General features: G+C 50.0%; 1 protein-coding gene across 1 annotated transcript in view; it reads left to right on the top strand.

The window, feature by feature from the left end:
• ADAM12 (ADAM metallopeptidase domain 12) overlaps positions 1-26,103 on the top strand; it is a 251,932-nt gene that overhangs the window by 131,870 nt on the left and 93,959 nt on the right. Inside the window, exon 4 of the mRNA XM_037496121.2 lies at positions 9,405-9,483. Within this exon, the coding sequence (XP_037352018.1) occupies positions 9,405-9,483 (79 nt within the window). The remainder of the gene's footprint in view (positions 1-9,404; positions 9,484-26,103) is intronic.

The raw sequence follows: 26,103 nt of genomic DNA on the forward strand, positions 1-26,103 counted from the left end.
CACCCTCAGGGGCTAGGATTGAAAAAGAAGCAGAGGTGTTGTGGAGCGTGCTCCTTCCCCCTTGGGGAGCTGGGTGGAATCACAGCACCGTGGGCTGCTGCTTGGTGTGGCTGTTTTCCTGGTGAGGAAGCCGCATGGCCCTTGTTCCTGGTGTCTGTTCTTGGCTCCTCCCAGAGGGTTCTCAAAAGCATCAGAACTAAATGCAAAACCCTTCCAGGTACAAACACCAACAACGAATTCCCAGGGGCTGCCCAGGCAGAAATCATCACACTTGAGGAGCACAGTTGCTGGCAGAAGGAAATACCCACCCTGGGGGTTTCTAAGTTCTTATTGTGGTTTCTTTTTAAAAAACAAAAAAAGAAAGAAAGAAAACACAAGAATATTTCCTACAAAGAATGCAGCAGCTAGAATCCCGATAGGATTTAGGGTTTAATTTTGCAATTTTACATTCAGCAGCCCTTCGTGGCCCCAAAGATCCAGGCTCCTCACCCTGGCCTCTCTGGGAATACCGCACAGCTTCTGCTGACGGGGATGCATGTGGCTGATTCAGGTCGTCTGACTCAGCCTTGGGGTGTGAGCAGGTGAAAGAGGGGTGCTCTCTCCAGAGCCTCGTACACAGGCTCAGGCGCCCTTCATGAGGAGAAAGGTGTCCATTTCAAAGCCCAGGCCCTGCGCTGGGTCGCCTCTGCAGGAGGCTCTGAGGGGCTCAGAGGCCAATTTAGAAAATAAGAGCAAGCCAGGGCTCTCCCGCCCCGCTGCTCTGGCCTGCCTCGGCCACCTGGCTGGAGACTTGCAGGCCTGTCTGAGCGAGCGGCAAGAGCACGTTCGATGGAGCACGCGGCTACGGATCGGCCCCTGGAGGCCAACTGGACGCGCCCGGCAGCCCCTTTGCCGGCCTGCGAGCAGTAGGCGGCCACTAAGGCCAAGAGAATGCCCTCTCTCCTGTCTCCAGTTAGTAAAATTTTTCACCAAGCAGCATGGCAAGGAAAATGGCCTGAAGTGCATCCAGCTTTCTGTGAAACAGCTTACGGGGCTCAGCTGTGTCCCTGCGCTGGGCTCCCGCTAGGACATGGGGAGGACACAGCCTCCCAGTGTGACCCGCCACCGAGGATAGAACCCAAAGGGGGTTGTCTTTCTTCCAGACTTCTGCTACTCAGAATCCTGCCGCCCCAGCATCCCGCAGACTTGACTGAGAGCCTGCAGGGAGCCGGAGCTGCAGGGGCTGGAAGACCCCACCCAGCCCTGAGTGCTGAGCTCAGCCCGGAGGCCCCGCCCGTAGCTTGCATCCCTCTGAGCACTGTTGAGTTATTCGATGAGGTAAAGGCATCCTCTGGAATCCTCAGCCAAGGGTTTTATTGGCTGGGCGGGGAGGGAGGCGAGTGTTCCAGGACAGTGAGGGCCGAAAGCTGGTGCAAGGTGTGTCTCCAACATCCCACCCGCTGCCGCTAAGTACTAAGAAGCTCTCAGGCCTGCGGCCAGCTTCTCAGCATTTCCAAACCTCAGTTTCTACATCCATAAAGCAGCGTGGCTAGGAGCTCAGCAGGGTTAGTGTGCAGATTTGAAGAAGCTTCACTCCAGCCACGATGGACAATCGATCAGAAGGTGGACCAAGGTCAAGGCCCCTCTTCCTTCTGGGGTCAGACCGACGTGACTATTTTCAGATCATGTTTCACACCATTGCAGAAATGTCGGTGGACCCGATTCTTCACTGGCATCATGGGACTTCTCACCCACCTTCCCATGTGGAATACTCACCAGCCTTTGCTATCCCAGTGCACCCAAAACCACCCCACTTGGGGGTTTCCTCTCCAGATCAGAGGTGAGCAGAACCCCACCTGCTGCTCCTGATGGCTTCTTTCTATTTTGAACCCATGATAATCAATGGGAAATGGACAGGTCCGGCCAACCCAAGCTAGGATTCCTTTCTAATTCTTTTCAAAGTCAGGAATTGGCATTTTAACTCTAGGGACCGTGTAAAGGGAAGTGAACAGAACAGGCCAGTGTGAGCCAGGGGGAAGCAGAGGGACAAGGCAGCGGTAGGAGCTTGGGCTCGGGACACGTCGCCCGCACAGAACCAGCAGGCCCCGCGCCACATCCTCGTCGAGAAGTGGGTTGCTATGAAAGTTAAACACAATCACGTCTATAGAAAGGGCTCAAGCAAATGCTTGCCGCTCCTGGTGCTTCTGTTATCATCAACTGCCATTTATGAAAAGGAAGAAGGAAAATTTGGAAGCTAAAGAGCAGCAAGGGTTGTACCTGAGCTGGCAGGGGCATCCGAAGAGGTCAGGCTCTTGTCGCCTGTGGAGATGGTGCTTGCTGGGATTTTGACTTCTCTGTGTCCCACAGACCTATTTTTCTACAAATTGTGTGAATTAAACTTGACAAAACACATACTGTGGACATCCCACCAAGAGCAGCCTGGGACGGTGGATATGCCACGTGGCAAAAGCTGCAGATGACATTCTGGAAGTGTTACAGGACAGGGAGAAGAGCACCCCAAAACCCCAAGCCTGCCTGCTCTAAATCAGTTCTCTCAGTGAAAGGAGGGAGTTGTGGGGGGGAGGGGATGTCCTGCACAAACTCCACCATAGGTGTTATGGCCCCGCCCCCACCAGACCCAAGAGATCCAAGACACCAAGGACGACAAACCCCACAACGCCATCGCCACTGAAGGGAGGGTGCTGGGAACTGAGGGTGGAGTCAGCAGCCAGGGTTGGTATAACCAGATGTGGGTCTTGGGGGTCCTGGGTTTTTCACCGGCTTTCAGTGTGCTGTTGGGGTTCCACATCAGCAGAACTGGTAGGAAGCATTCACCAATTTCTCTCTCTTCCTGAGTTAGTCATTTCTTCATTTCCCCTTTTGGTCAATAAATCCTTTATTAATCTTTTTGTGTGTGTCTGCAGTAGAGTCTCATTGTAAGTCTCTTTGAAGTGCGTGAGTGAGGACCCACAGTCAGTCCAACCCATTCAACCCATTGCACATGGGGGTTGCCTGTAACAGTTGGGGAGAGAGAAGGGGAGCTCTGCTGGCGGCGGGGAGCCTGCCATTCTTCCTCCACTTGAAGGTTTTGAATGGAAGATGCAATTTCCAAACCAACCCTACCATCCTCGGAGATTTCCACCAGCCAGGGTGGCACATGGAGTCTGCCCATCCCGTGGAGGGTACAGTCATTGAAGGGTCTCAAATGACAGGAACGATTAGCTATAAATGCCACAAGAATTAAGACAAAATTCTGTGCATGTTTGGCTTTAAATGGAAGCAGTATATTAGAAATTATTTTGCAGGAAATTTAATTGTCCCCTGCAGTTTCCAAAATGCTGTATCAACAGTTTTATTTATTATAGTTTGTGAAACTAAATGAGAGAGTGCTGGGGAGAGGGAGAATTTTCTTCTTCCAGGAAAAAAAAAAATTGTTTTGATCATGTTGAGTATTTTAGCAAATGGAGAATAACAAAAGAAAATTGAATGTAAATGCCCCATTGTTCTTACAGATGCACAGTTCCACTTAGGATCCCAAAATGCTGAAGTTATAACCAAAAATAATTTTAATTTTGTAGCTAAAACGAATCGAGAAACAGTATAAGCCACATTTTGCATTGTGGGGAAAAAATATTTCAGAAAAAGCTAGAACGTTACTGGCTGCTGCTGAATTTCCAGACCTTCAGAGCCGCGTGTGGTGTTTCTCCCAGGCAAGGCCGCACTGACCCGAGGTCTCTGAGTGGTGGGTTTTGGAGACAGGGCCAGATTTGGTCTCTGCTGTGTGGCTCTGGGCAAATCACTCACCCTCTCTGAGTGTTTCCCTCTCCCTTGTCGAGGAGGTGATGGCTGTCCCTCCCCCACGGGGCTTGGCCAAGGTGGGGAAGGGAGGTGCTCTTGACCAGCACGTGCTCAGCTAACAGCAGCAGGCGCGGGAGGGGGCGAGGGTGGTGCTGCTTTGCTCCCGCTGCCCAGATCTAGAACCCAGAGCACGCACACCCCTTACCAGGTGACAGCGACTGTCCTTAAGGAAGACCCACTGCGTCCATATCTGCAAAGACCACCTTGTCAAAGAAGCTCAAGCAAAGCTGAGCTTGGAAAAGATATGGAAAAGGCCGCATCTGGGATTCTTTTCTTCTCATTTCCCTCCTGTCAGTCACACCTCGCGCGCTGTCTCCGAGGGAATGGCCCCGTGGCCTCGTCACTCATAAAGTAGCTCTTCCAGGTCTTGAGGGGCCATATTGGCTCCGCTCTCAACTTCTTTCTGATTTACTTCACTCTGGTGGAGGAATAGATAATTTTCAATCAGGGAGATTCACTTTAGTAAGTACAAAAACCCTGCTCACGATTTTTAATTATGATTTTTCTTGTGTGCTGTTTTGTTAAAGCTCCAGGCACTTAAGCCCTCAGAGAAAAGTATTTGTAGCTAGCTGTACCCAAATTCTCATAAAAGAAAGCCATTACCCAAATTTATATATGAATGATTTTGTAATTTGTGGAATAATAACTCATGGCGAAGTCAATCTTCAGCAGAAAACTGGGTCGAGCCCTTTGAATATCAAGTGGGACGCACGGAAGATGGCGGAGCCAACCATGGATGTGGGATTTAATTGCGAGCGGGTCCGTGTGCCTCCTGGTGTTAATTGACAAACAAGAGCTGTCTTGCGACGCTTTTCCGTGATTATGTTGTGCAGAATAACTAAGCCCTCGAGCCACGTGTGTTGTCTTCAAAGAAACATGATGAAAAGTTGACCTGCCGTCGATGAGTCTCTTCTCGTTCTGAGCGAGGCCAGTCCCAGCTGCCCGTTCGCTCATGGAAGTGGGCCTCAAGTGATTCCTCAGTGTGAGGGTTGGCCTTGACCTGGCGCCATCCGGAGTTCCTAGAAAGGGGAAGAGAGTGTGACGCCGCGAACCCCCACCCCTCTTGATCAGTGGCGGCACCTCTGCGCCGCGAATCTTTCAACTTTAATTGAGCCACTTTCTTGGAACACTTTTTATCCAAGCTGGGTCTCTGTCCTGCACCAGCGCCCTGGGTTTGTGATCCATTATGGATGGGACTCGGGCTGTGTGCCAGGCGCTCTGCTGGGCTTAGGAAGTGGTTTCCTCCCTCTGGCTCAGCCCAATCTGGGACATGACAAGTCCACAAGGACAGAATAAGGCGAGTTCTGGAACACATCCTGGCAGGGCCCAAGGACTTAACTCGTTCCAGGGGTGGGGATGGAGAAAGGGCTCCCGGAGGGGGTTTCTGCCTGCTCCCCTGTGCTTTGGGGAATAAAATATGTCATTTTGATGAGATCCATCTCGCTTGAACTATATAATTAAATTCTGTAATGGAGGATTTAGTGGAGGGTCATTTCAGTAGTGATCTTGGGAAAGCAATTTGGGGGAATTTTTTTATTCCAGCACTCAATTGTTTCAGAAATGTAAAGCATTGTATAAATAAGAACCCTAAAGTTTTAATGCAAATCCTAAATGATCGTTTCCAGCTTTCTGAACCCAAAGATTTCAAAACCAGAAAATACGATGCTGCACCAGAGGGGGGACTGCTGCTTACCCGTGAGGAGACGCATGTCTCCGCACCAGTCAGCTCCTAAACTGGGGCTCTCCGAGCCCACGGCTCACTCCCAGCAGCTCTCTGGGGAGTCTCGGCCTCCAGCGGGTGAGCTCAGAGCCTCCTACCTCCTCCCACCTCCACTAGGGATCCCCGACTCAAATGTCTCTGTAGAGGAGTGAGGCTCCCAGCCCTGCCCCTGCTCCTAAATTCCCCTCCCAAGGACCCCCCTGGTGTGGCCCTTTGTTCAGAGGATCAGCCCCTGCTGCCTCCCACCCTCCATCCGGGTCTCAAGCACCTGCTGCAGAGGGGTGGGTTCAGGTGGCTGCTGGTCCAGCGCTCCCCGTCGCATTGGGTAAAGTCGGTGACACCTGAGGCCTATGGGATTGCTCCCCAGCTTGCCCATCTCAGCAGCTGCATGTCCCTCTGCCCCAAGAACTTGGAACCCCACAAGCTCCTATCCCCACCCCCCGCTCATGTTGTTTCTGTGCCCTCCATGCCTGCAGGTATAGCTTCTGCTGTCTGGAATGCTCTCCTCCCTCCTCGCTGCCTCTCACCTCGCTGCACCCCACTCAGCCCTGCTCCTGCCCCATCTTTCTGGGCCCACAAGGGCACCAGGCAGGCTTCTGGGCTGGAAACCTGGAGCCCCCCACCCAAGCTTGGGTGCTGGTCATCCCTCGGTCATTCCTTCAGCAGATGGTGAGCTTTTGGGGTGTCCTATTCTGCGCTGAGCACCATAAATACTGTTAAAGGAGAGAATAATTAGGTGTCACTTTAACAGCAAAATTAACTCCTAGCACAGTTAAAATTCATCTCCTTTTCTCGTGTGGAGAGGGGCAGAATTCCTTGTTAGAGCGGCTAACCTAATAAGCAGAGAAAAGAATGTTCTCGCGAAATTATGCATTCACCTTCTGTTTCCATTTGCTGACATAGGGAATCCAACTAATTGGATTTTCTCCTCAGGGAAATCTAAAGGAAACAGGTCCGCTGCTGTTCTGTGGCCAGCAGGCCGCTACCCACCTGTGTCTCTGGGTTGCTCAAGCAGCTGTGCTGCAGCCAGTTTGCAGAGAGCCCGGCTGAGCCGCTGCTCAGCGTCCCCCACGGCCCCCGGCCTGTCCAGGCGCGTGCGAAGGACGCGGAACGGTGTTTGTGGGGCAGGACGGGGCCGCCGGACAAGGGCATGTGCGTGTGGGATTCCCCTCAGCCACCCAGCTTCCAGCCATCCGTCCACCCACCCTTCGCCCCTCTTAGGGGGTCACCTCACTTTGCCGAGTCTCAGAGCCCCAGTGAGAAGCCTTCCCATCATGTCTCTTTGGTCTAGAAGTTTCCATGACAGTTAATCCTCTTCATGTTAAGTGTTCATATGCCTTGTTTGTTCAAAGAAGGGCCCGGCCTGGCTTTGCTAAGCATGGAATGACTGAACGATTAATAAACTGTGAGCTTAATAAAATAATAAGTGTTAGTAAAGTTAATAATATAATAATCATATAATTTAAATTATATTTTTTTCCTTTCGCCCTTTCTCTGGGCTTGAATCTGACCAAGCTCCTCCTCCACCAAGACCCCCGAGGCCCTGCCCTGCTGGGGGAGGTGGGCCGCCCACCTGCTCCTGCCTCCCCTGTGCTCTGCCCATCCTCCCTCGGCTCCTGTGAGGCTGCAGCTCCCCACCCATCCCCATCACCCCACCTGTCCCTGCGGGGGCCCCTCCCCTCCAGTCACCCCTCTCAATTTCACATCCCATCTCTGCTTCCTTCAGAACCACCTTCTGGAAAGGTTCATTGACCAAGCTTCCTGGAGCTCTCTGGCCATGTGGGGCACCCCCCCGCCCTCAAAGCACCCCCTCCTGCCCCTGCCCAGGTTCCCTCCCGCTGCTCCTGGCCCTCTCTGCAGGGTTGGGGGGGTCCCCTGACCCCATGCGCCTGCCCACGGGCTCTGTAGGAGCTCAAGCAGGGGTGCTCAGAAGATGCAGACTTGAGACCAAAAGCCAATGGGAGAGTCACCTCACGGCCTGATCTCACCCCTGAACAGGGCGGAGGCGGGGGGTGGGGGCGGGGGGCTGGGCCTCTGTCAGGGAGTGGGGGGCATCGTCTGTCTCATAACTTAGGCCCTCGCTTCTCAGAGGCTCGCTGTTGAGAGAGCAGATCTCAGACCTGCTGGAAGGAGCTTCTGGATTTAAACCAGGCATGTCCTAAGTAGATGGAAATCCATATAAAACAGCGCACTTACTCTCAGCGCTGGACTTGGCTGGGAGAGGGTCTAAAAATCTGACTTTGGAAGGAAGCACGTCTCATCTGTTCCTGTGTCCCGTTCCCACGTCCAGCTTCCCTGATGGTATTTATCAGGACTCTGGCGCAAACCCCAGCTCCCACCCGTGGGAGCCAGAGGAGGGGGCTACTGAGGACCAGGAGAGGGAGGTGGGATGGGCCCCGGCACCTGGAAGCCCTCCCCGCTCTGCCTTCTGCCCGTTGGCTGTGCTGCCCTGGGGGCAGCGCCCTCTGGAGCCCCAGGCCAGGCCAAAGGAGCCCAGGGCTCACACCTGGGGCTTTGGGAACTAAGAGGCAAGATCTCTGCCCACGAGCCCCCACCCAAAGCGCCCACCCAAAGCGTGATTCAGCCAAGATTTGTGATTGGCTGAGCATGCGTGCCACGTTCATCTCCAGACAGGGCATGGAGTGACCCCCAGCAGGACCAAGGTGGGCAGCAGGTCTTCTAAAGACAGGGCTCTATCTGCAGGCGCTGCAAAGGCTGGTATTTAAAACACGCTCCATCCTTGTTGCCCAGAGACACCACCAGGCTCCAGCCCAACTCTCCCTGCCCAGCACCCACCTGGCTCTGCATTCCAGACCCTCAGGCCTGCTGGTCCTGCCAGCCTCTGCTTACAGAGCCCTTCTCTTCCCACCCTCCTTTGGCCGACTTCTGTGGCACCCACCAGCTCCTCTGCACAGCCTTCCCTTTTCGCGCCACCACCCTGCTATGCCTCCAGCCACCAGCCAGACCTCCCGCCTTGGCAACAGCCCTCCCCACCCCGGTTACCTTTCACCTCTCACATGCCAGGTGTCATGTCCTTGTTTATCTTTGTAGCCCCAGCACCCAAGCACATAGTAGATATACATGAAACACCCGTTGCAGCTATGCTGGAAGGATAAAATAGTGCAAAAGAAATTGCCAAATAATTTAAAATCTAAATGAGTCCATGCTTCGCCCTCGTCAGTGAGGCTCTAGCAGCTCACACACAGTTTCAGTTACCATAAATGAGAGATTTTCTCCTTCAATTCATCCCAGAAACGCAACCCTTGGGTGTTCCCAGAGCATTTTCCTCGACTCCTCTAGCACTGCTTTCAATATTTCACTGCTGTGCCCAACGCTTCTGTGACATTTTAATGTTAGCAGCCGGGTCTCATAGCCAGGGGGAGCCCCCCCAGGGCCACCGTTGCCAGGATTAGTCATTGATTCTGGGAAGCAGGGCCTCGCGACTTCTTGTTTATCTCCAGCACCGAGTGCGTAGTAGGTACGCAGAAATCTGCAAGTGCTACTCGTAGCAGAGTGTATGTGTGTACGTTTCAGCATGCATTTGCACAAGTGTGTAAGTTCCAGCACACATTTCTATGTGTTCCAGCGTGCATACCCGTGCCTGTGGCGGGGCTCTCGAGCACTGTAAGGGCCATTGCTGGAAGCTCACGTCTGAATCTGACCTGCCTGAGTCTCCTCCTGACCCCTGAATAACACAAACAGGATGCAGGCCCCCCGCAGCCTCACAGGGGCCGTCTGTGCAATGAGGGCGGGTCAGCCCTGGGCTGGCCTGTGGCCCAGACCTTCAGGAGCAACCTACCCATGTGACCCCACACTGCTCATCTTTGTGCGTTCTTGTTTTTTGCAGAGGCCTCATTGCTGGTGGCTTCACAGAAACCCACTACCTGCAAGATGGCACTGATGTCACCCTCACTCGAAATTACACGGTAAGTTCCGGGAGCCGGGGCTGCCACCGCGCTGTGCTAGCAACTCTGTGCTTAAGCAACACTGTGCTTGGCTGTTCTGTCCTGCAAGGTCAGACCCCCAGATCCTTCACTTCCTGTCACTCAGCATCTCACCAGCCCTGGTAGCTCTGGGAACACTCAGCCTTGGCCGGTGGGGGTCGGGACGGCCCAGGGAGGTATGATTTCATTGCAGACTGACCTAGAAACCACCTGCCAGGGACTGCAGGACACTTTCTGGAGAACTGAGCCAAAGTTAGAGATGGCTCAGAAAACGTCACCCTGGCTGAACTTGGCCACATTGCACTTGGAAGCCCCCCTCCCACCCAGTGGCGCAGCAGGTTGAGCTGTGAAGCTGTCTACAGCCTCTGCAGCACAGGTTCAATTCCCGGCTGGCCAGGGAGATACCCACATTGTGCGGCAGACCTCTCCTGTCTCATCCGCTGCTCCCCTCAGCAGTGTCTTTGGTCCGTCTGCCTGTTCTGCTCCCTGCTCTGTCTCTGGTGAATCCTTTCACCCTCCCGCGCCTCTGACATGTACCCCAGTTCTTGTATAACTAAACAAATCTTTAAAAAAGAAAAAAATTCAAAGGACATCTGACTCTGCTTACCATGCCTCAGTGTACCCACCAGGCAGATCTGACCCTGTGGCAGGGCAGTTAATACCCGGTGACATTTACCCCTCTTTGGGCAGCTTTTCTGGAATTTGAAGTTTTACATGTAACTTGGACAAGGAGCTGATTTTATTTGTTCTTTTGTCAAATGCCTACCGTGCCCTCTTGGAGCGTGCTGGCTCACAAGAACATGGGGATTCGGAGAGTAAGGGCAGAGTCGCTGCCCTCTGGGCACTGGCAAGTCCACTTGTTTTAAAGAGCTGCAGGTCCTGGCTTTGCACAGGGTAAGCCTCGGGGATGACTGTGCATTTCTGAAGGAAGAGCTGTCTAGCAGCCAGTATTGTCTGCAGTGATTATCCCTCCCCTGCCTTGTGCCAATGCTCTTGCTCTTTACTGTGTGGTTGGCGCCTACACACTGATGCCTTGAGACTTCCCGCAAGCTGGTGGAGAGAGCTGAGGCGGCAGCCCCAGCCCGAGCACAGCACACAGGAATCTAGCATAAATAGCAGCTTCGGAGAATTGCTGGTCATGCTGTTCAAGCCTGAGAGCCAGAGAAACCCCAGGAGGCAGAAACGAAGAGAAGATGTGAGCCCAGAGCAGAGGCTAGTGAGTCAGGGTCCTGCAACCCCGAAGGCTAGTCAGAGCCCAGCAAGGGGACCTGACCTTTGGGGTTGGGACAAGAGGAAGGTGACAGCAATTCAGAATCCCACAAAAGCTGGAGCCCTGGAGAGCCGTTCTGCTGGGGAAAAGGTACAAGGAAGACCCCAATGTGGAGAAGGGGAAGCAGAGGAAATTAGCTCCACGTGTCCCAGATCGAAGAAAGATTTCCTAAGAACTAGAGACAGTGGGCCCAGCTGCCTCCTAAGAGGATATGTGAAATGTGGTGGCCTGGAGTCAGATTTCTATGCCAGGCTAGGAATGGAGCTCCCAGAAAATGCACTGACCTCAGTCGGTGCCAGTCCATGCTGGAGCCAACCCAGATGGGTCTAGGCATGTTCCTACGGCCAGATCACACGTGATGCATGTGCCAGCTCAGAGAGGAGCCCAAACCCAAATAAGAAACCACACGATGATAAAGCTGCCGTGAGATCAGTGGGCAAGAGCACCAAGAATTAGCACCTCCAGGAATGTGAGAAGAGAGAAAAATCAGAGGGGAAAATTATTCTAAAGAAATTAAAATAGGGGTCTCCGTGGTGACACAGGGGTTAAGCGGCTTGAGTTCAAACCCTGGCCAGGGAGCTACCCACATGGCGCAGCAGACCTCTCTTGTCTCCCTGCTGCTCCCCTCAGCAGCGTATTTCAGTGGACCTACCTGTTCTGCTCCCCACTCTGCACCTCTATCCTGCACCCCAGCTTTTGTATGCATAAAGAAATATAAATAAATCTTTTTTAAAAAGAAAGAAATGAAAATAGGACTGTTAGAGATTCCAGGGTGAAATACAGGGAAAGGCAGAAAGAAGCAATGTTTAGACCAAGGGTGAAGGATGCCCCTGGACTGAAGAGAGTCATGCAGCCAAGCAGAAGAATAAACTCAGCCCCCCTCCAGGAGCTGCTGGGGAAAGTGCAGGGCCCCAAGGTAAAGCTGCAAACCCACCTGTGAGAAAAGGGATTTGTGCAAAATGACAACAGAGCAGCTGACCACAGACTTCCATCAGCAAAGAGAACTAAACTCCCGGGAGCAGAGAGAAAATACTGTCAACTTCAACTCCACACTCAGAATCTTTTACAAAAATAAGACTGAAATACATTTTCCTGCAAAGCCAAGAGAGTTTACTACCCGCAAATCCTAAAAAAAAAACAACATCTAGCAAAGGAGCATCTGCCCAAGAATATCTTTGTCAGAAGGAATCGAACCCAGAAGGCAGGAGTAGGCTTTCAGAGGAGATAGTAAGCAAAACCATCGCCTATGAGCACGTCCAAATAAACTATTTAAAATAATAATTACAACAATAATGACTCTATTTGGTGGCTTGAAAACAAGATGAGCAAATAGATTTAAAACAGTTTAAGAATTTGTATTGGAGCAGAAAATAATAGAGGCTCTGATTAAGTTTTAGATTTTGGTGAGTAAAGGATGTCTCTTGCAAATTTAAGTGTGACCATTAAGAGAACAGAAAAACAGTGTATACAGCCAAATAATCAAAGGAGAATAACAATAGCACAGCATTCCAAATGGAGGACAGGAAAGAAGGAACTGAATCAAAAAAGCAGCAGAGCAAATCCAAAACACAAAATAATAACATGAAAATGAGTCAACATATTAATCTCATTCTGTGGCAATGGATTGAATCTGTTTCTTAAAATCAAAACAGAATCCGTGCTTAGAACTTAAAATAAAACCCAGCTACATCATAAGCTTCACATTCGAAGTACAAAATGGTTATAGAAGGGATGGAAATAGATAGAGAAGACAAGTCTCAACCCCAAGAAAGCTGCTATAGGAATATTACTATCAGACCTTAAGGCAAAACAAAAGTATCATTAAGGATAAAGGAAATTATTACTTAATGATAAACAATTCAAAGGGGGGTGAAAGAGTTGTAAACCTGTATATGCCAGCAAATAGGCTCAAAATATAAAGCAATAACGAAAGAATTACAAGGATAAATTGACGAATCTGCAAGCAGAGATAGAGACTGAAATATACCTCTCTCAGAAATGAAGGTTTTCAAGAATGGGCAGAAATGAATGAAAAAGAAGATTAAACATTTCAAGAGAAAAATTAAACCCCAAAACTGGGTGTTTGAAAATATGAATGCGATGGACAAAATATTTACAGCTTTTTTTTTTTTTTTTTTTTTTTTTTTTTTTTTTTTTTTTTTTTAAATATTAAATTTTATTTTTATATTCCCCCATACAATTGCAAACGCCCCATTCTGACCCCAATCCTTCCCCTCCCCCCCCCCACCCCCCAAAAAGTGTCTCTGGTTCATAGTTTTTTTGTTGATTTTGATTTTCACTTTCTTATATTCATTTTCCTGGTCCCTTATTTAAGTTTTCTAGATTCCTGCTATGAGTGAGACCATCCGGTATTTTTCTTTTCTTTTTTGGCTTATTTCGCTGAGCATGATCCCTTCCAGCGCCATCCATGTTGCTGCAAATTGCATGTGTTTATCTTTTTTGAATGCTGAGTAATATTCCATGGTATATATGTACCACATCTTCTTGATCCAGTCATCTATTTTTGGGCATTTGGGTTGTTTCCAAAGCTTAGCTATTGTAAACAGTGCTGCTATAAACATAGGAGTGCAGGTGCTCTTTGGAATTGATGTTTCTGTGTCCTTTGGGTAAATACCTAGGAGTGGAATTGCTGGATCATATGGAAGCTCTATGTTTAGTAGGTCCAGAAATCTCCACACAGCTCTCCATAGTGGTTGGACCAGTTTGCACTCCCACCAACAGTGCACAAGAGTTCCTTTTTCTCCACATCCTCGCCAACATTTGCTGTTGCTAGTTTTTTTAATATGTGCCATTCTCACTGGTGTGAGATGGTATCTCATGGTAGTTTTGATTTGCATTTCCCTGATTACAAGTGATGTTGAACATTTTTTCATATGTCTGTTGGCCATTTTCATTTCCTCTTCAGAGAAGTTTCTTTTTAGCTCTTCTGCCCATTTTTTGACTGGATTATTTTCTTTGTTGTTGCTGAGTCTCATCAGCTCTTTGCAGATTTTTGTGATCAGTCCTTTATCATTAGTGTTGGGTGCAAAAATGTTCTCCCAGTTGGTGGGGTTTCTCTTTGTTTTTGTTATTGTCTCTTTTGCTGTGCAGAAGCTCTTTAATTTGATGTAGTCCCAGCTGTTTATCTTTCTCTTCACTATCACTGCTTTGGGTGATGTGTCTGTAAAGATGTCTTTGATGTGCAAATCCCGTAGTGTTTCGCCTATATTTCCTTCTATGTATTTTATGGTTTCAGGTCTTATGTCTAGTTCTTTAATCCATTTTGAGTTGATTTTTGTGTATGGTGTGAGGTAGTGGTCAAGCTTCATTCTTTTGCATGTAGCGACCCAGTTTTCCCAGCACCATTTATTGAACAAACTTTCTTTGCTCCAATGCATAGTCTTTGCTCCTTTGTCAAAGATTAGTTGACCATACATCTGTGGGTTTATTTCTGGATTTTCTATTCGATTCCATTGGTCTGTATGTCTGTTCTTGTTCCAATACCATGCAGTTTTGATGATTATGGCTTTGTAGTATAGTTTGAAGTCTGGGAGTGTGATGCCTCCATTTCCTTCTTTTTTTTTCAGTAGAGCTTTGGCTATTCGGGGTTTTTGGTGATTCCATATGAATTTCATCAATAATTGTTCTATTTCTTTGAAGAATGCCATTGAGATTTTGATTGGAATAGCATTGAATCTGTATATTGCTTTTGGTAGGATGGCCATTTTAATAATGTTTATTCTTCCAATCCATGAGCAGGGGATGTCTTTCCATTTCTTTGTGTCTTCTTCTATTTCTTTTAACAGTGTTTTATAGTTTTCTTTGTATAGGTCCTTTACCTCTTTTGTTAGATTTATTCCCAAATATTTGATTTTTTTTGTTTCGATAATAAAAGGGGTGGTTTTTTTGATTTCTTCTTCTTCAGATTTATTGTTTGTGTATAGGAAGGCCACTGACTTTTGCGTGTTGATTTTGTATCCTGCCACTTTACTGAATTGATTGATGAGTTGAATTAGTTTTTCTGTGGAGATTTTGGGGTTCTCTATGTATATTATCATATCATCTGCAAATAGTGCTAGTTTGACTTCTTCTTTTCCTATTTGGATTCCTTGGATGTCTTTCTCTTGTCTTATTGCTCTGGCTAGGACTTCCAGTATTATATTGAAAAGCAGTGGTGAGAGTGGACATCCTTGTCTTGTTCCAGATCTTAATGGAATTGCTTTCAGCTTTTCACCATTGAGAATGATACTGGCTGTTGGCTTGTCATAGATGGCCTTTATGATGTTGAGGTATGTTCCTTGTATCCCAAGAATTTCAAGGGCTTTTATCATGAATGGGTGTTGCACTTTGTCGAAAGCTTTCTCAGCATCTATTGATATTATCATATGGTTTTTATATTTCTTTTTGTTGATGTGTTGGATAACGTTGATTGATTTTCGGATGTTAAACCATCCTTGTGCCCCTGGAATGAATCCAACTTGGTCGTGGTGAATTATCTTATGGATACATTGTTGGATTCTGATAGCTAAAATTTTATTGAGGATTTTTGCATCAGTGTTCATTAGGGAGATTGGCCTATAGTTTTCCTTTTTTGTGTTGTCCTTATTCGGTTTTGGTATTAGTGTAATATTGGCTTCATAGAACGTGTTTGGTATTGTCCCTTCCTTCTCAATTTTTTGGAAGAGTTTGTGAAGGATAGGCACTAATTCGTCTCTGAATGTTTGGTAGAATTCATTTGTAAATCCATCAGGTCCTGGGCTTTTGTTTTTGGGGAGGTTTTTAATTACCATTTCAATTTCGCTGCTTGTAATTGGTCTGTTTAGGTGTTCTATTTCTTCTTTATCTAGCTTTGGGTGATTGTAGAGTTGTAGGAATTTGTCCATCTCCTCTAGATTGTTGAACTTGTTTCCATATAACTGTTCATAGTAGTTACTGATTATTCTTTTGATTTCTTCTGTGTCCGTTGTGATTTCTCCTCTTTCATTTATGATTCTGTGTATTTGTGCTTTCTCCCTTTTTTCCTTTGTGAGCCTGGCTAGGGGTTTGTCTATTTTATTTATTTTTTCAAAGAACCAGCTCTTGGTTTCATTGATCTTTTGGATTGTTTTTTTAGTTTCAATTTCATTTATTTCTGCTTTGGTTTTTATTATTTCTTTTCTTCTACTGGTTCTGGGGTTTTTTTGTTGTTCTTTTTCTAGATCTTTGAGCTTCGAGATTAGGTTGTTTCTTTGAGTTCTTTCTTGTTTTTTGATGTGAGCTTCTATTGCTATATATTTTCCTCTTATTACTGCTTTTGCTGCATCCCATACATTTAGGATATTGGTGTCCTCCTTGTCATTCAATTCAAAGAATTTTTTAATTTCTTCTTTGATCTCCTCGTTAGTCCAGTGGTCTTCCAGTAGTGTGGCTTTTAATCTCCATGAGGTAGGATAGTTCCTTGCCTTCTTTTTATGATTTATTTCTAGTTTGATGCCTTCGTGGTCAGAAAAGATGGTTGGTATGATTTCAATCTTGGTGTATCTGTTGATGTTTGTCTTGTGCCCCAGTATGTGATCGATCCTGGAGAATGATCCGTGTGCGCTTGAGAAAAATGTGTACTCCGTTTTTTTTGGGTTTAGTGTTCTATAGATGTCTGTTAAGCCCAAATGCTCTAGGTCCTTATTTAGAGCTTTAGTTTCTTTACTTATTTTTTGTCTTGTTGATCTATCCATTGTTGATAGTGGTGTGTTGAAGTCTCCCACTACATATGTGTTTTCTCTGATGTCTGTTTTCAGAGAGGACAACAGTTGTCTGATATATTTTGGTGCTCTTTCGTTTGGTGAGTATATGTTAATGAGTGTTATTTCTTCTTGAAGTATTGTCCCCTTAATCATAATGTAGTGACCATTGGGGTCTCTTTTTATTTTTTTGAGTTTGAAGTCTGTTTTATCTGATATAAGTATAGCTGTTCCTGCTTTCTTTTTTGGCCCATTTGCTTGTAGGATTGTTTTCCATCCTTTGACTTTGAGCCTATTTTTATCTTTTGTAGCTAAATGTGTTTCCTGGAGACAGCAAAAGGTTGGGTTTTGTTTCTTAATCCAGGCTGCAACTCTGTGTCTTTTTATTGAAGAGTTTAGTCCATTTACATTTAGAGTTAATATTGATATGTTAGCATCTGTATTTGCCATTATGTTTGTCTTTCCTTTGATTTTATTTATTTATTCTTTTAATAACTTTTTTTTTTTTTGGTCTTCTTTCGTTGTTATTCGTCCCTCTGAGGTTCTGGCTTTAGGATTCCTTGTAGTATTTTTTGGAGTGGGGGTTTAGTCGCAATGAAATTCCGGAGTTTCTCTTTGTCTGGGAAGGTCCATATTCTTTCTTCATGGAGGAAAGAGAGCTTTGCGGGATAGAGTATTCTTGGTTGGCATCTGTTTTCTTGGAGTCTGTTGACTATGTCCCTCCACTCTCTCCTTGCCCGTAGTGTTTCTTCAGAGAAGTCTGATGTCAGCCTGATTGGTTTTCCTTTGAATGTTATCTGTTTCTTCCCTCTTGTCAGCTTCATTATTTTTTCCTTGTCCTGGATTCTTGGGAGCTTTACTATTATGTGTCTTGCTGTGTTTTTCCTTTCGTCGTGGAAGTTTGGTGTTCTTCTTGCTTCTTGTATATCAATTTTCAGCTCCTTCTTCTCATTTGGGAAGTTCTCTTCAATTATATCCATGAATATTTTCTCTGTTCCTACATCTCTCTCCTCTCCTTCTGGAATTCCTATAACTCTTATATTTCCTTTCCTCATGGAGTCAGATAGTTCCCGAAGTCTTTCTTCATTCTTTTTCCTTCGTACTTCTCTTTCCTTTTCTGTTTTGGTTCTTTTTATTTCTGTGTCTTCAAGATTACTTATTCGTTCTTCCATTTCATCTATTCTGCTTTCATTGCTTTTCCCAGAGTTCTTTAGTTCCTCCATTAATTCTTTGATCTCCTGCATTTCTCTTACTTCCCTCTTTAGGGACTCAATTTCCTTCTTCTGATCTATCACTTTTTTAATCATGGCAATTTTAAATTCTCTTTCTGGAAGGCTCAGAAGTTCTTCCAAGTTGCTGTCGTTGCAATCTGGGGAGTGGTTTTCTTTTTGTGGTGTGCTTCTTTCCTGAGGAGTTTTTAGGTTGCGTGTGGTTCTTCTACTCCCTACTGTCTGTTTTCTAATTTGTCGTATGCGTTGGGACACTGTGTTGCTCGGACTGACTGACATCTTGGGTGAACTTCTCCGCTCCCCTCTGGCTCTTCCAGGAGCCATCTCTGTCTTCTGGGGGAGCTTTCTGCTGGTTTTAGGCAGTTTTTACTGAAGAAATGTCCCTGTTCTCAAATGGCGAAGCGGGATGCAGTCCCTGCGCCTCCGGTTTCAGGCACACTCTTCTGCGCACCCGGTCTGCCCCGGACGTGGGTGCCTGCTCCCTCTGTGGGCTCAGACTGCTGGTCGGAAGGGGCCTGGCGTGGAATAACTTCCCGGCTGGCCACTGGGTCCTCCAGAAACCTTCTGCCCTTTTCAAGCAGACTTAAGAAATGTCCTGTTTTATAGGGTGTTAGTGACTTTTTTTTTTCCTGGTCGCTAGGTGGCGCCAGAGATCTCTCCTATTGTCCTTGGGGGGCTGTTTTTCGCCTCCCCCCACCCCGTGGGACAGAGAACAGAGCGGGAATGGTAGGGTACACCTCAACAGCTTTGGGGTGCTGTGTCTGCCTTGTGCCCTACCGTCGTGGAGAAACCACGCCCCGAATTTTCGTGCCCCGGGTCTCAGTTCAAAGCCCTCAGGTCCAGGACGCGGGCTGTAGCCCAGTTCAGTGGCGCGGGAATGGCGCCTTTTGCACCCGGCTCCCGTGCCTGGGCGCCTGGTTCCTGCTTACTCAGGGAGGGACCTTCACCTCAGTGAGGACCTCCGTGCGTCTCCCCGCAAGCCTAGGTCGTCTCCCCGCAAGCCTAGGTCGCAGGCGCGGGGACCTGGGCAGCCGCGATCCCGGTCTGCACTTGCTTTTCAAGCGCGCCAGGCGCGCCGCGTTTCCCGCGCAGGCTTACCGGCAGCCCGGGCTGTGTGCGCGTCTCCCGGGGTCTTTGTTCTTCTCTAATGGCGCCCGGAGCCGTTCGCTCACCGCCGCGGCGGATCCTGCAGGGTTCGCCTCAGCTCCCGTTCACGGGGTGTGGTGGCTGCAATAGTTTCTTTCCGCTCACAGTCCCGCTTGCTGCGTCGTTTGTTCTTGTGGGCCGTTTTGGTTTGTTGTTTCCTCCTCTCTGCCGGTCGGAGAGTGCCGCCTCTGTGGGCGGGGGAGGGGAGCAGGGTTCTGCGCTTCCCTCCCTTCTCGTCCTCTTTTATGGCCACTTTCTTCTTCGGGCAGTTCACTGGCGTCACCCGTTTATCTTCCGTGTCCCAGTTCTCACTGGGACCTGCCGCTTTTCCTCCCTATTCACTTTTTTTAATGGGAGATCTTACTCGCAGCGTCTCCTCGCCGCCATGTTGCTCCGCCCCCCCGCAAAATATTTACAGCTTTTTCATGAAAAAAGAGGAGCTCAGATCTCATCTCTTAGTGAGTTTGAGGATTATATTCCAATATGATTGTTTCACTCCGCTGTGCATTACACCTTAATTATTCCCACCACGACAAAGACATTATAGTTGTAGGACAGGTCGGGGCGCTAGCTACTGCTGCAATGACAATTATTTTACAACAGAAGAATGGATCAAATCAACATGTTGTGCACCTCAAGTTACACGATGTTATATGTCAGATATAGTTTAATTAAAGAAAGAAAAAAGGATTCCCAGGTCATCAATGGTAGGAATACAAAGGTGAGTGTAATTATTGCTACACAAAGATTTTTTTATAGATTATAAATAGATAGATAGATTAAATAGATTTTTATAGATTATAAATCTATTTATAGATTTTTTTTTATAGATTGCTACACAATCTATAAAACCACAATTATGTCATAAACAATGTCTTTAAGATGAAAACTTTTAATCCTGTTTTTTGGGTGCAACAGAAAAATTTCCGTATAACGCTACGAAGAAATTAATAACAGTAATTTTTTAATCCATTCCCAAAACAACATCAAACCCAAACAATTAGTGAATTTTACCAAACTTCTAAGGAACAAATGGCTCCTAAGGATGTGAGAAAATGTTAAGGGAGAGAGAGAAACCACCAGAATCAGGAAGAGAGCACAGAGTGAATGTCTGGGCTAGTTTCAATGGCTGACGTAGTGATGCAAATCCTAAATATTCACAAATCGCATCTAGCACGTAATTTAAGAAATACTTAATGTCCAAGTGGCACTTCGCTGAGAAAATCAAAGATAATTCAACACTGACTGGGGTTTCCACTAACCCAATTCCACCTGTTCATATCTTCCACGGGAAAGTTTCATCATTGATCTTGTCCCCGCAGTTGCATCTGCGTGGGCCCGCGTGGAGCCCCGGGGGAGCCCAGGGGTGCACTGGTCCCTTAGGGCCTCAAGAGCACCGAGAAACCCTGGACTCTCAGAAGCTGCTTCATGGCCCTCGCCGCATTTCGGGGAATGCACACTGAGAACACATCCACTCACTCACCATCTGGTCTTCGCGTATTTTTAAGTGGCGTGCTTGATAGGATTTTGTGACGCGTTAGCATTTCCGCCGCTATGTCAGCAAACACCGTCGCCTTCCAGAGCCAGGTGCTGCCAGGCTGAGCCTACAGGCAAGTGACACCTATTCCCCAGCACAGAAATTCTACTAGAGCAAAGGCGTTTAAGAATTTAGAGATAATTAGGTTTTACTCCAATTGGTGCCGTAACAGGTGTGCACAGAACCCAGGGAGCCGCTCACAGGTGATACTCGACCCTGATCTTTAAATGTGCCGAATGGAGAAAACATGGTCTTATTGAAGGTCAGAGCCATAGGAAGTGGTCACACTCTCTGGAGGCAGATGCTGCTCAGGGACGTGGCAGGCAGCAGGCTGGAGCCGTGTTGGGGTCCGCGCGAGTAGGTGCCAGCTCTGCCTAAGGAGCAGACCTGGGCCTGGCAGGATTCCGGGTCTCCTAAGGGGGTGAGGGAGGTGTCGGCACAGCTCCCAGGGGCCACTTGCATCTCGCTGGTGCCACAAAGGGGCAGTCACTGGTTCTGGAAGCAGAGGAGACAATGGCGTAGGTGGCCCCTGATGAGTTTGCAGCAGGACAGCCCGGTAAGGCGGCAGTGGGGGGTGTTGGGGCGCAGTAGGCCTGTGAAGCCGGGCACAGGCAGAAGATGGAGACCAGATCTGAGTCTCTGACAGTCAAGCCCAGAGTTAAGTCACTGCTGGGGCCAGAACTGCAACTTGACTTTCTGTCCCCCCTTTGCTTCCCTCAGATGATCTCATGTGAGGCGTGTTTGCAGGGTTAGCGCAGGGCTGTCCTCACAGTGTGAACTGTTGTTCCAAGTGGAAACGGAGATGAGAGATCCAGAAATTCCGTGCCGGTCTGCTGGACCCCCACCCCCGAGCCCCTGACGGTGGACGGCGTGGGCAGCGGGCCACACCCGCCAGGACGCGCTGCCCGTGTTTTCTGTCTCACGCTCACTTACTGATGTTCCTGTTCTTGGGCTCTTGTTCTCGTGTCTCACTTGGGAGGACAAACGTGGTAGGAGAGAAGAAGCAGAGGGCTAGATCAGGGGGCATCAGCTGCTGCCAGGGCTGTCTGGGCCGGCAGATGGAAGGGCGCAGGCGTCCGTCGTGTGTGTGTGGAGGGAGAGCTCTGCAGGCTCTGCTCCCCGTGCGCGGGCATTGGGGACCAGGGTCTCGTTCTCTGTTGTCTCCTCACTCCCCCTTGAGGGGACAGGGCAGAGACAGCTCCTGCCCCATCCCCTTCCTGCCCCTTCATGGAAACCATAGATAGGGGGATGAGGGCCAGGCAGCCCACTGCCGTGCCCCGGGTCACTGGGGACGAGGGAGGATGGCTTGCTGTCCTCGGGATGCCAGTGAACCTGGCTCACAGCCTCCACGGGGGATTCCAACCAGGGCATTCTGCAGCCTCGGCCTCCTCCAGGGGGACCCTGGCCCAAACAAGGGGCCTGGGGGGAACCCCCCCAAGAGGCTCAGTTCCACCCAGGCCTAAATTGTGTCCCTAATAGAGTGTACCAGAAGCCCCTTTCGGGAGATAATTCAGCTGATGCTGTGTTTTGATCCCTGTCTGACTCTGCATCTTTCTTCTGTCAAAGGCCAGGCTCCTTGGCGCCCCAGGCCTCTGAGAACAACCTGCCCTCTTGCTTTTAGTGAAGAAAAGCAACGCCTTTTCTCAGAAATCTTTGTGCCGTCAGCCACGTTACTGCAGAGACCGGCATGAGCCCCTGTTCACTGCAGACCCCACAGCCCTCAACAGCTGCTTCTTCCCGCAAACCCCCTCCCAGGGTTCAAGGCCAGCGCTGTCTTCCCAGGGAGGAGGCAGCTGGGAGCGGGGGTGTTATTGAATCAGGCTGGAAAACAACAAGAAATGTGCTGAGTCATCTCCTTAGCCCCCAAGTCAGCACACAGAGCCTTCTCCTAAATGTGAAATTATATATAAGATAAGAACCGCGTTTTGGCTGCCGTGCCTGCTCCTTTTTTTCATTCCGGCTCTCTGCACTCAGCGTGAACGGGCTGGCCGGCCCGCCCGGGGGTGGCTGCTTGTACCTTGGGAACTGACGGCCTGCCCTGTTCCTTCTGCCGTCCAGGCCAGAGGAAATGCTTGTGCTTTACCCTTTGCCGGCTGCCACGTCCGGCCACGACTGACCAGGCTGGTGGGCGGCCGTGCCCGTTGACACTGAGCTCGCCACATCCCCAGAGACAGTCGGGGCATGGCCAGAGGGGAGAGGCTCCCGAAAGCGCTGCCGTGCGGGTAGAAATGCCTCCCCCGTGTGGCACGCCAGGCCCACAAGCGCCAGGCCCCACGGCGCCTGGGCAGCAGCAGGCGGGCCCCCGCAGGCCAGCCAAGGAGACAGACGTGTTCCAAGAATCACAAACCTAGGGAGAGTCTGTGCCAAGTACACAGAAGGAAAGGCCCAGGGGCCAGACCCCGCTGAGGGCCAGGGAGGCTTCCTGGAGGAGGAACATGGGAACCCAGATCTGAAGGGCAAGGAGGCCGAGCCCGGGGCAGCAAGGGCCGCACACTGCAGGCCAAGGCCGAGGCCGAGTCCTCCTGGGAGGGGCATTTGCAAGTTGACAACGCTGGGGGTGTAGTGCTTGAGAGTCCTGGCAATGAATTTGGTCGTCATGGAGGAATTGGGGAGCTGGTCAAAAGGGGGTATCACCCAAGGGGGTCATGACGAGGGAGGGGTCTTGGAAGACCCGGGCGGCTCAGCCAAGCGGGCACCCAGGGAACCACAGCGGGACGGGGATGTCAGCGGCCGCTCCTGGGGCAGAGCCCACAGCGGGGGGGCGGGGGGGGGGAGAGGGTGGCTGCCAAGGTCAGGGACCCGAGGTGGGGAGGGAAAGCTCTCCGGCCCTGGACACGTGTGCGGCACCCACAAAGGGCCCCCGACCGTGTGTGTTTCTCCCTGGAAAGATTTACAAAGACCGTTGCTCTGAGAGATGTTGAAAGGGAGGCATCAGCAGGTCCGGAATCCAATAACTGGTCAAAAGTATGGTTTGGGTGACCTCCCTCTGTTTCCATGGCAACTGCTTCCTATTCCAGAGGCGTAGCATCTTCCACCAGGGACTTGGCTGACCCTCTGGGGCAGATGGATGTCAGGGGTCCGCCACGGCCCAGCACAGCTAGAGCATCTGCAAAGCACAGGAGGTGGGCGGACCTCAGAGACGCCCGTCTCGAGTGTGCGGGCTTGAGCAAGGCTTTTACCATAGTCTTCATATTAAAATAATAAATTAAAATGATTTAATTCCCTGCCATCCCAGTGCTCTCTTGCACACATGGAATTCATCAGCTCTTTCAGGCCTGCCCCTCTCTCTCTCTGTGTCTCTGTCTGTCTCCCTCAATCTCTCTCTCTCTCTGCCTGGGGCACCGACACCCTCATCGCCCAGGTCACTCCCACGTGTCTGGTCTCCTGGCCTGATGCTCTACCCCTGCCGCACCCCATCAAGTCCCTGCTCTCAGCTGGAGCGTGTGATCATCATCTGCCTGTTTCCCCACATCCAGTCTCGCCGAGGTTCTGTCCACCCCCATGCCTTCCTGAGTGATCCTTCTAGAACATCCTTCTATGCATGCCATTTCCTGTTGCTCCTGTATTCTGGTCTTCCCAGTTCATCGTGAAGCCCCCCCAGCACCCCCAACCAGGCCCTGGTCCGGGTGTTGACTTTGTGCTTAGTGAGGCCCTGCCTCTCCTGGTGCACTCACGCACGCACACACACATAAGCTCAATAGCACGTCCTCGGCGCCCGGTACGCTGCCATGGAGTGACCATCAGCCACGTGCATGGACTGTGTGAAGCACTTTTATGCACTGCAGTAATGTTTGCTCCTTTTACACCCAGATGGGCAATCTGAGGCAGAGGGATTGGGCAACTAGACCAAGCCACAGCTAATCATGATTCAAACCCACAGAGCCCGACTCCAGGACTGAGCTTCCAGCCGCGCTATGCACGGCCTCTGACTCACTTGGAACAGACGCTGAGTGTCTCTGCTCTGCATCCCTGGCCAGGGGCCGCTGTAGTAGAGTCAGTCTATGAAGCTGTGTTGAGGTGGCCTAGGGGATTCCTGGACAAAGCCATCCCCAGGGAGAGCAAGGGTGTCTGCTGCCCATGTCCTGTGGAGGGGTCAGACCCCACGAGTCCTGGGAGCTCACTCCCTGCATGGCTGTGAGGCCCAACTGAACAGAGACCCATAAAGGCCCAGCACTTGGTGACAGCATGCAGACAGGAGGAAGAGCCCCGCCCCCCCCTCCCCCCAGGACCTACAGCCCGACAGCAGATGAGTGACATGCCAGTGACAAAGACACTTTGGGAGCCAGATAGAGGAAGAGGCAGATCCACACGGATGCCAGACTGAGTCCCCAGGAACTGCCTTCTCTAAAGTGGTTGGGAAGGGGTCTGGGCTGGGCCTGTGTCTTGACCAGCAGAGGTGGCCCTCAGCCGGCAAGCAGGCTGTCCAGGTCCAAACCCCACAAGTCCTTTCCCAGCCGTGAATTGAACTTGAGACAGACGGACCCTGAGCCTGCGGCACACTGTCGGGCCCTTAGAACGAGGGCCAGCTGCAGGCCCTGCTGTTGTGATGATCCGTTCCCCACAACCCCCACCACCCCTCCCGTCTGTCCCCCTTGCAGTGCCTCAGAGAGCTGAGACTAGGAGACTCGGTGGGCTTTGGGCGCGAAGGAGGGGTCTTGCTGGGACTCAGCTGTGAAGCGTGAGTGTCCCCGTGAAATAGCAGCCAGCTCCAGCCCCGCCGCGCCTCCCGTTCATTTTCAGGACCTGCACAACGTCCCACACGACTTCCTAGAAGATCAGGAGCGGGGGGTTAGGACCCAGAGAGGAAGTGTCAGAAAGTCGCACTCCCTCCTCCTGAGTGGGGCTGTTTCTCCCACACACATGCGTTCATCCCACTGAAATGCACCCAGTTCCCTGCAGGAGAAACAGGCAGGTGGAAAATGCAGCTTATAGTCTAGTGGGCTTAACACACACGGACCCTCACCCAGACGAGTGACAGTACTTGCTGTTCACGCTGCTTCCTCCTGGGATGTTGATTCAGTCCCTTGAGCCCTGAGCAATATGTGTGAATCCCATTAGACAGATTGAACACTGAGGTCTCAGACCCCACGACTCCTGGCCCAGTCCAGTGCTCCGGGTAAGCAGACAGGCCGTCGACAGGTCCGAGGTGCAGGGGGGGGCCCCTGAATTCCACGCCGCCTGCAGCGCACGTGGCCCCTGAGGTTGATCCTTTCTCGTCCTTTCACCAGACGTGGTTAGCACTAGGAGCTCTCGTTAGAGCTGGGACCTCAGATCGCCTGGGGGTGAGCTGAGATGTTCTCAACAGTCCCGTCCTGCACTTGCTCAGGGATAAGCATAACGTGGCGTGGCCACAGAGACACTCAGGACAGCAAAGTCATTTCTTCCCCATTCTAACGCACTGCCACCTTGCTTTAGTCTTCAGCCATCACGTGACGTGTAGAGGCCTGTCGTGCCCTTCAAGGGAACAAAGGTCAGCCCATGGTCATGCTGAAATGCGGGTCACCAGCTCATGCACTCACACACACACATCCACACGGACCGCACACACTCAGGCGCCCGCCCACCCCTCCTGTCGTCAGGTCGCTTTGCGTTTTGGAAATGACATCACTCTCCTGCGGTTCTCTGGGTGACCCTGTAGTGGGGTCTGCTGTATTTGAGAGAGCATTCCATCCAAGTGTGGACTTAAGGTTTCCAAAGATTTCC

Source organism: Talpa occidentalis, unplaced genomic scaffold (assembly GCF_014898055.3).
Source record: "Talpa occidentalis isolate TD23 unplaced genomic scaffold, MPIMG_talOcc4v2.1 talOcc4.8, whole genome shotgun sequence".
NCBI lineage: Eukaryota > Metazoa > Chordata > Mammalia > Eulipotyphla > Talpidae > Talpa > Talpa occidentalis.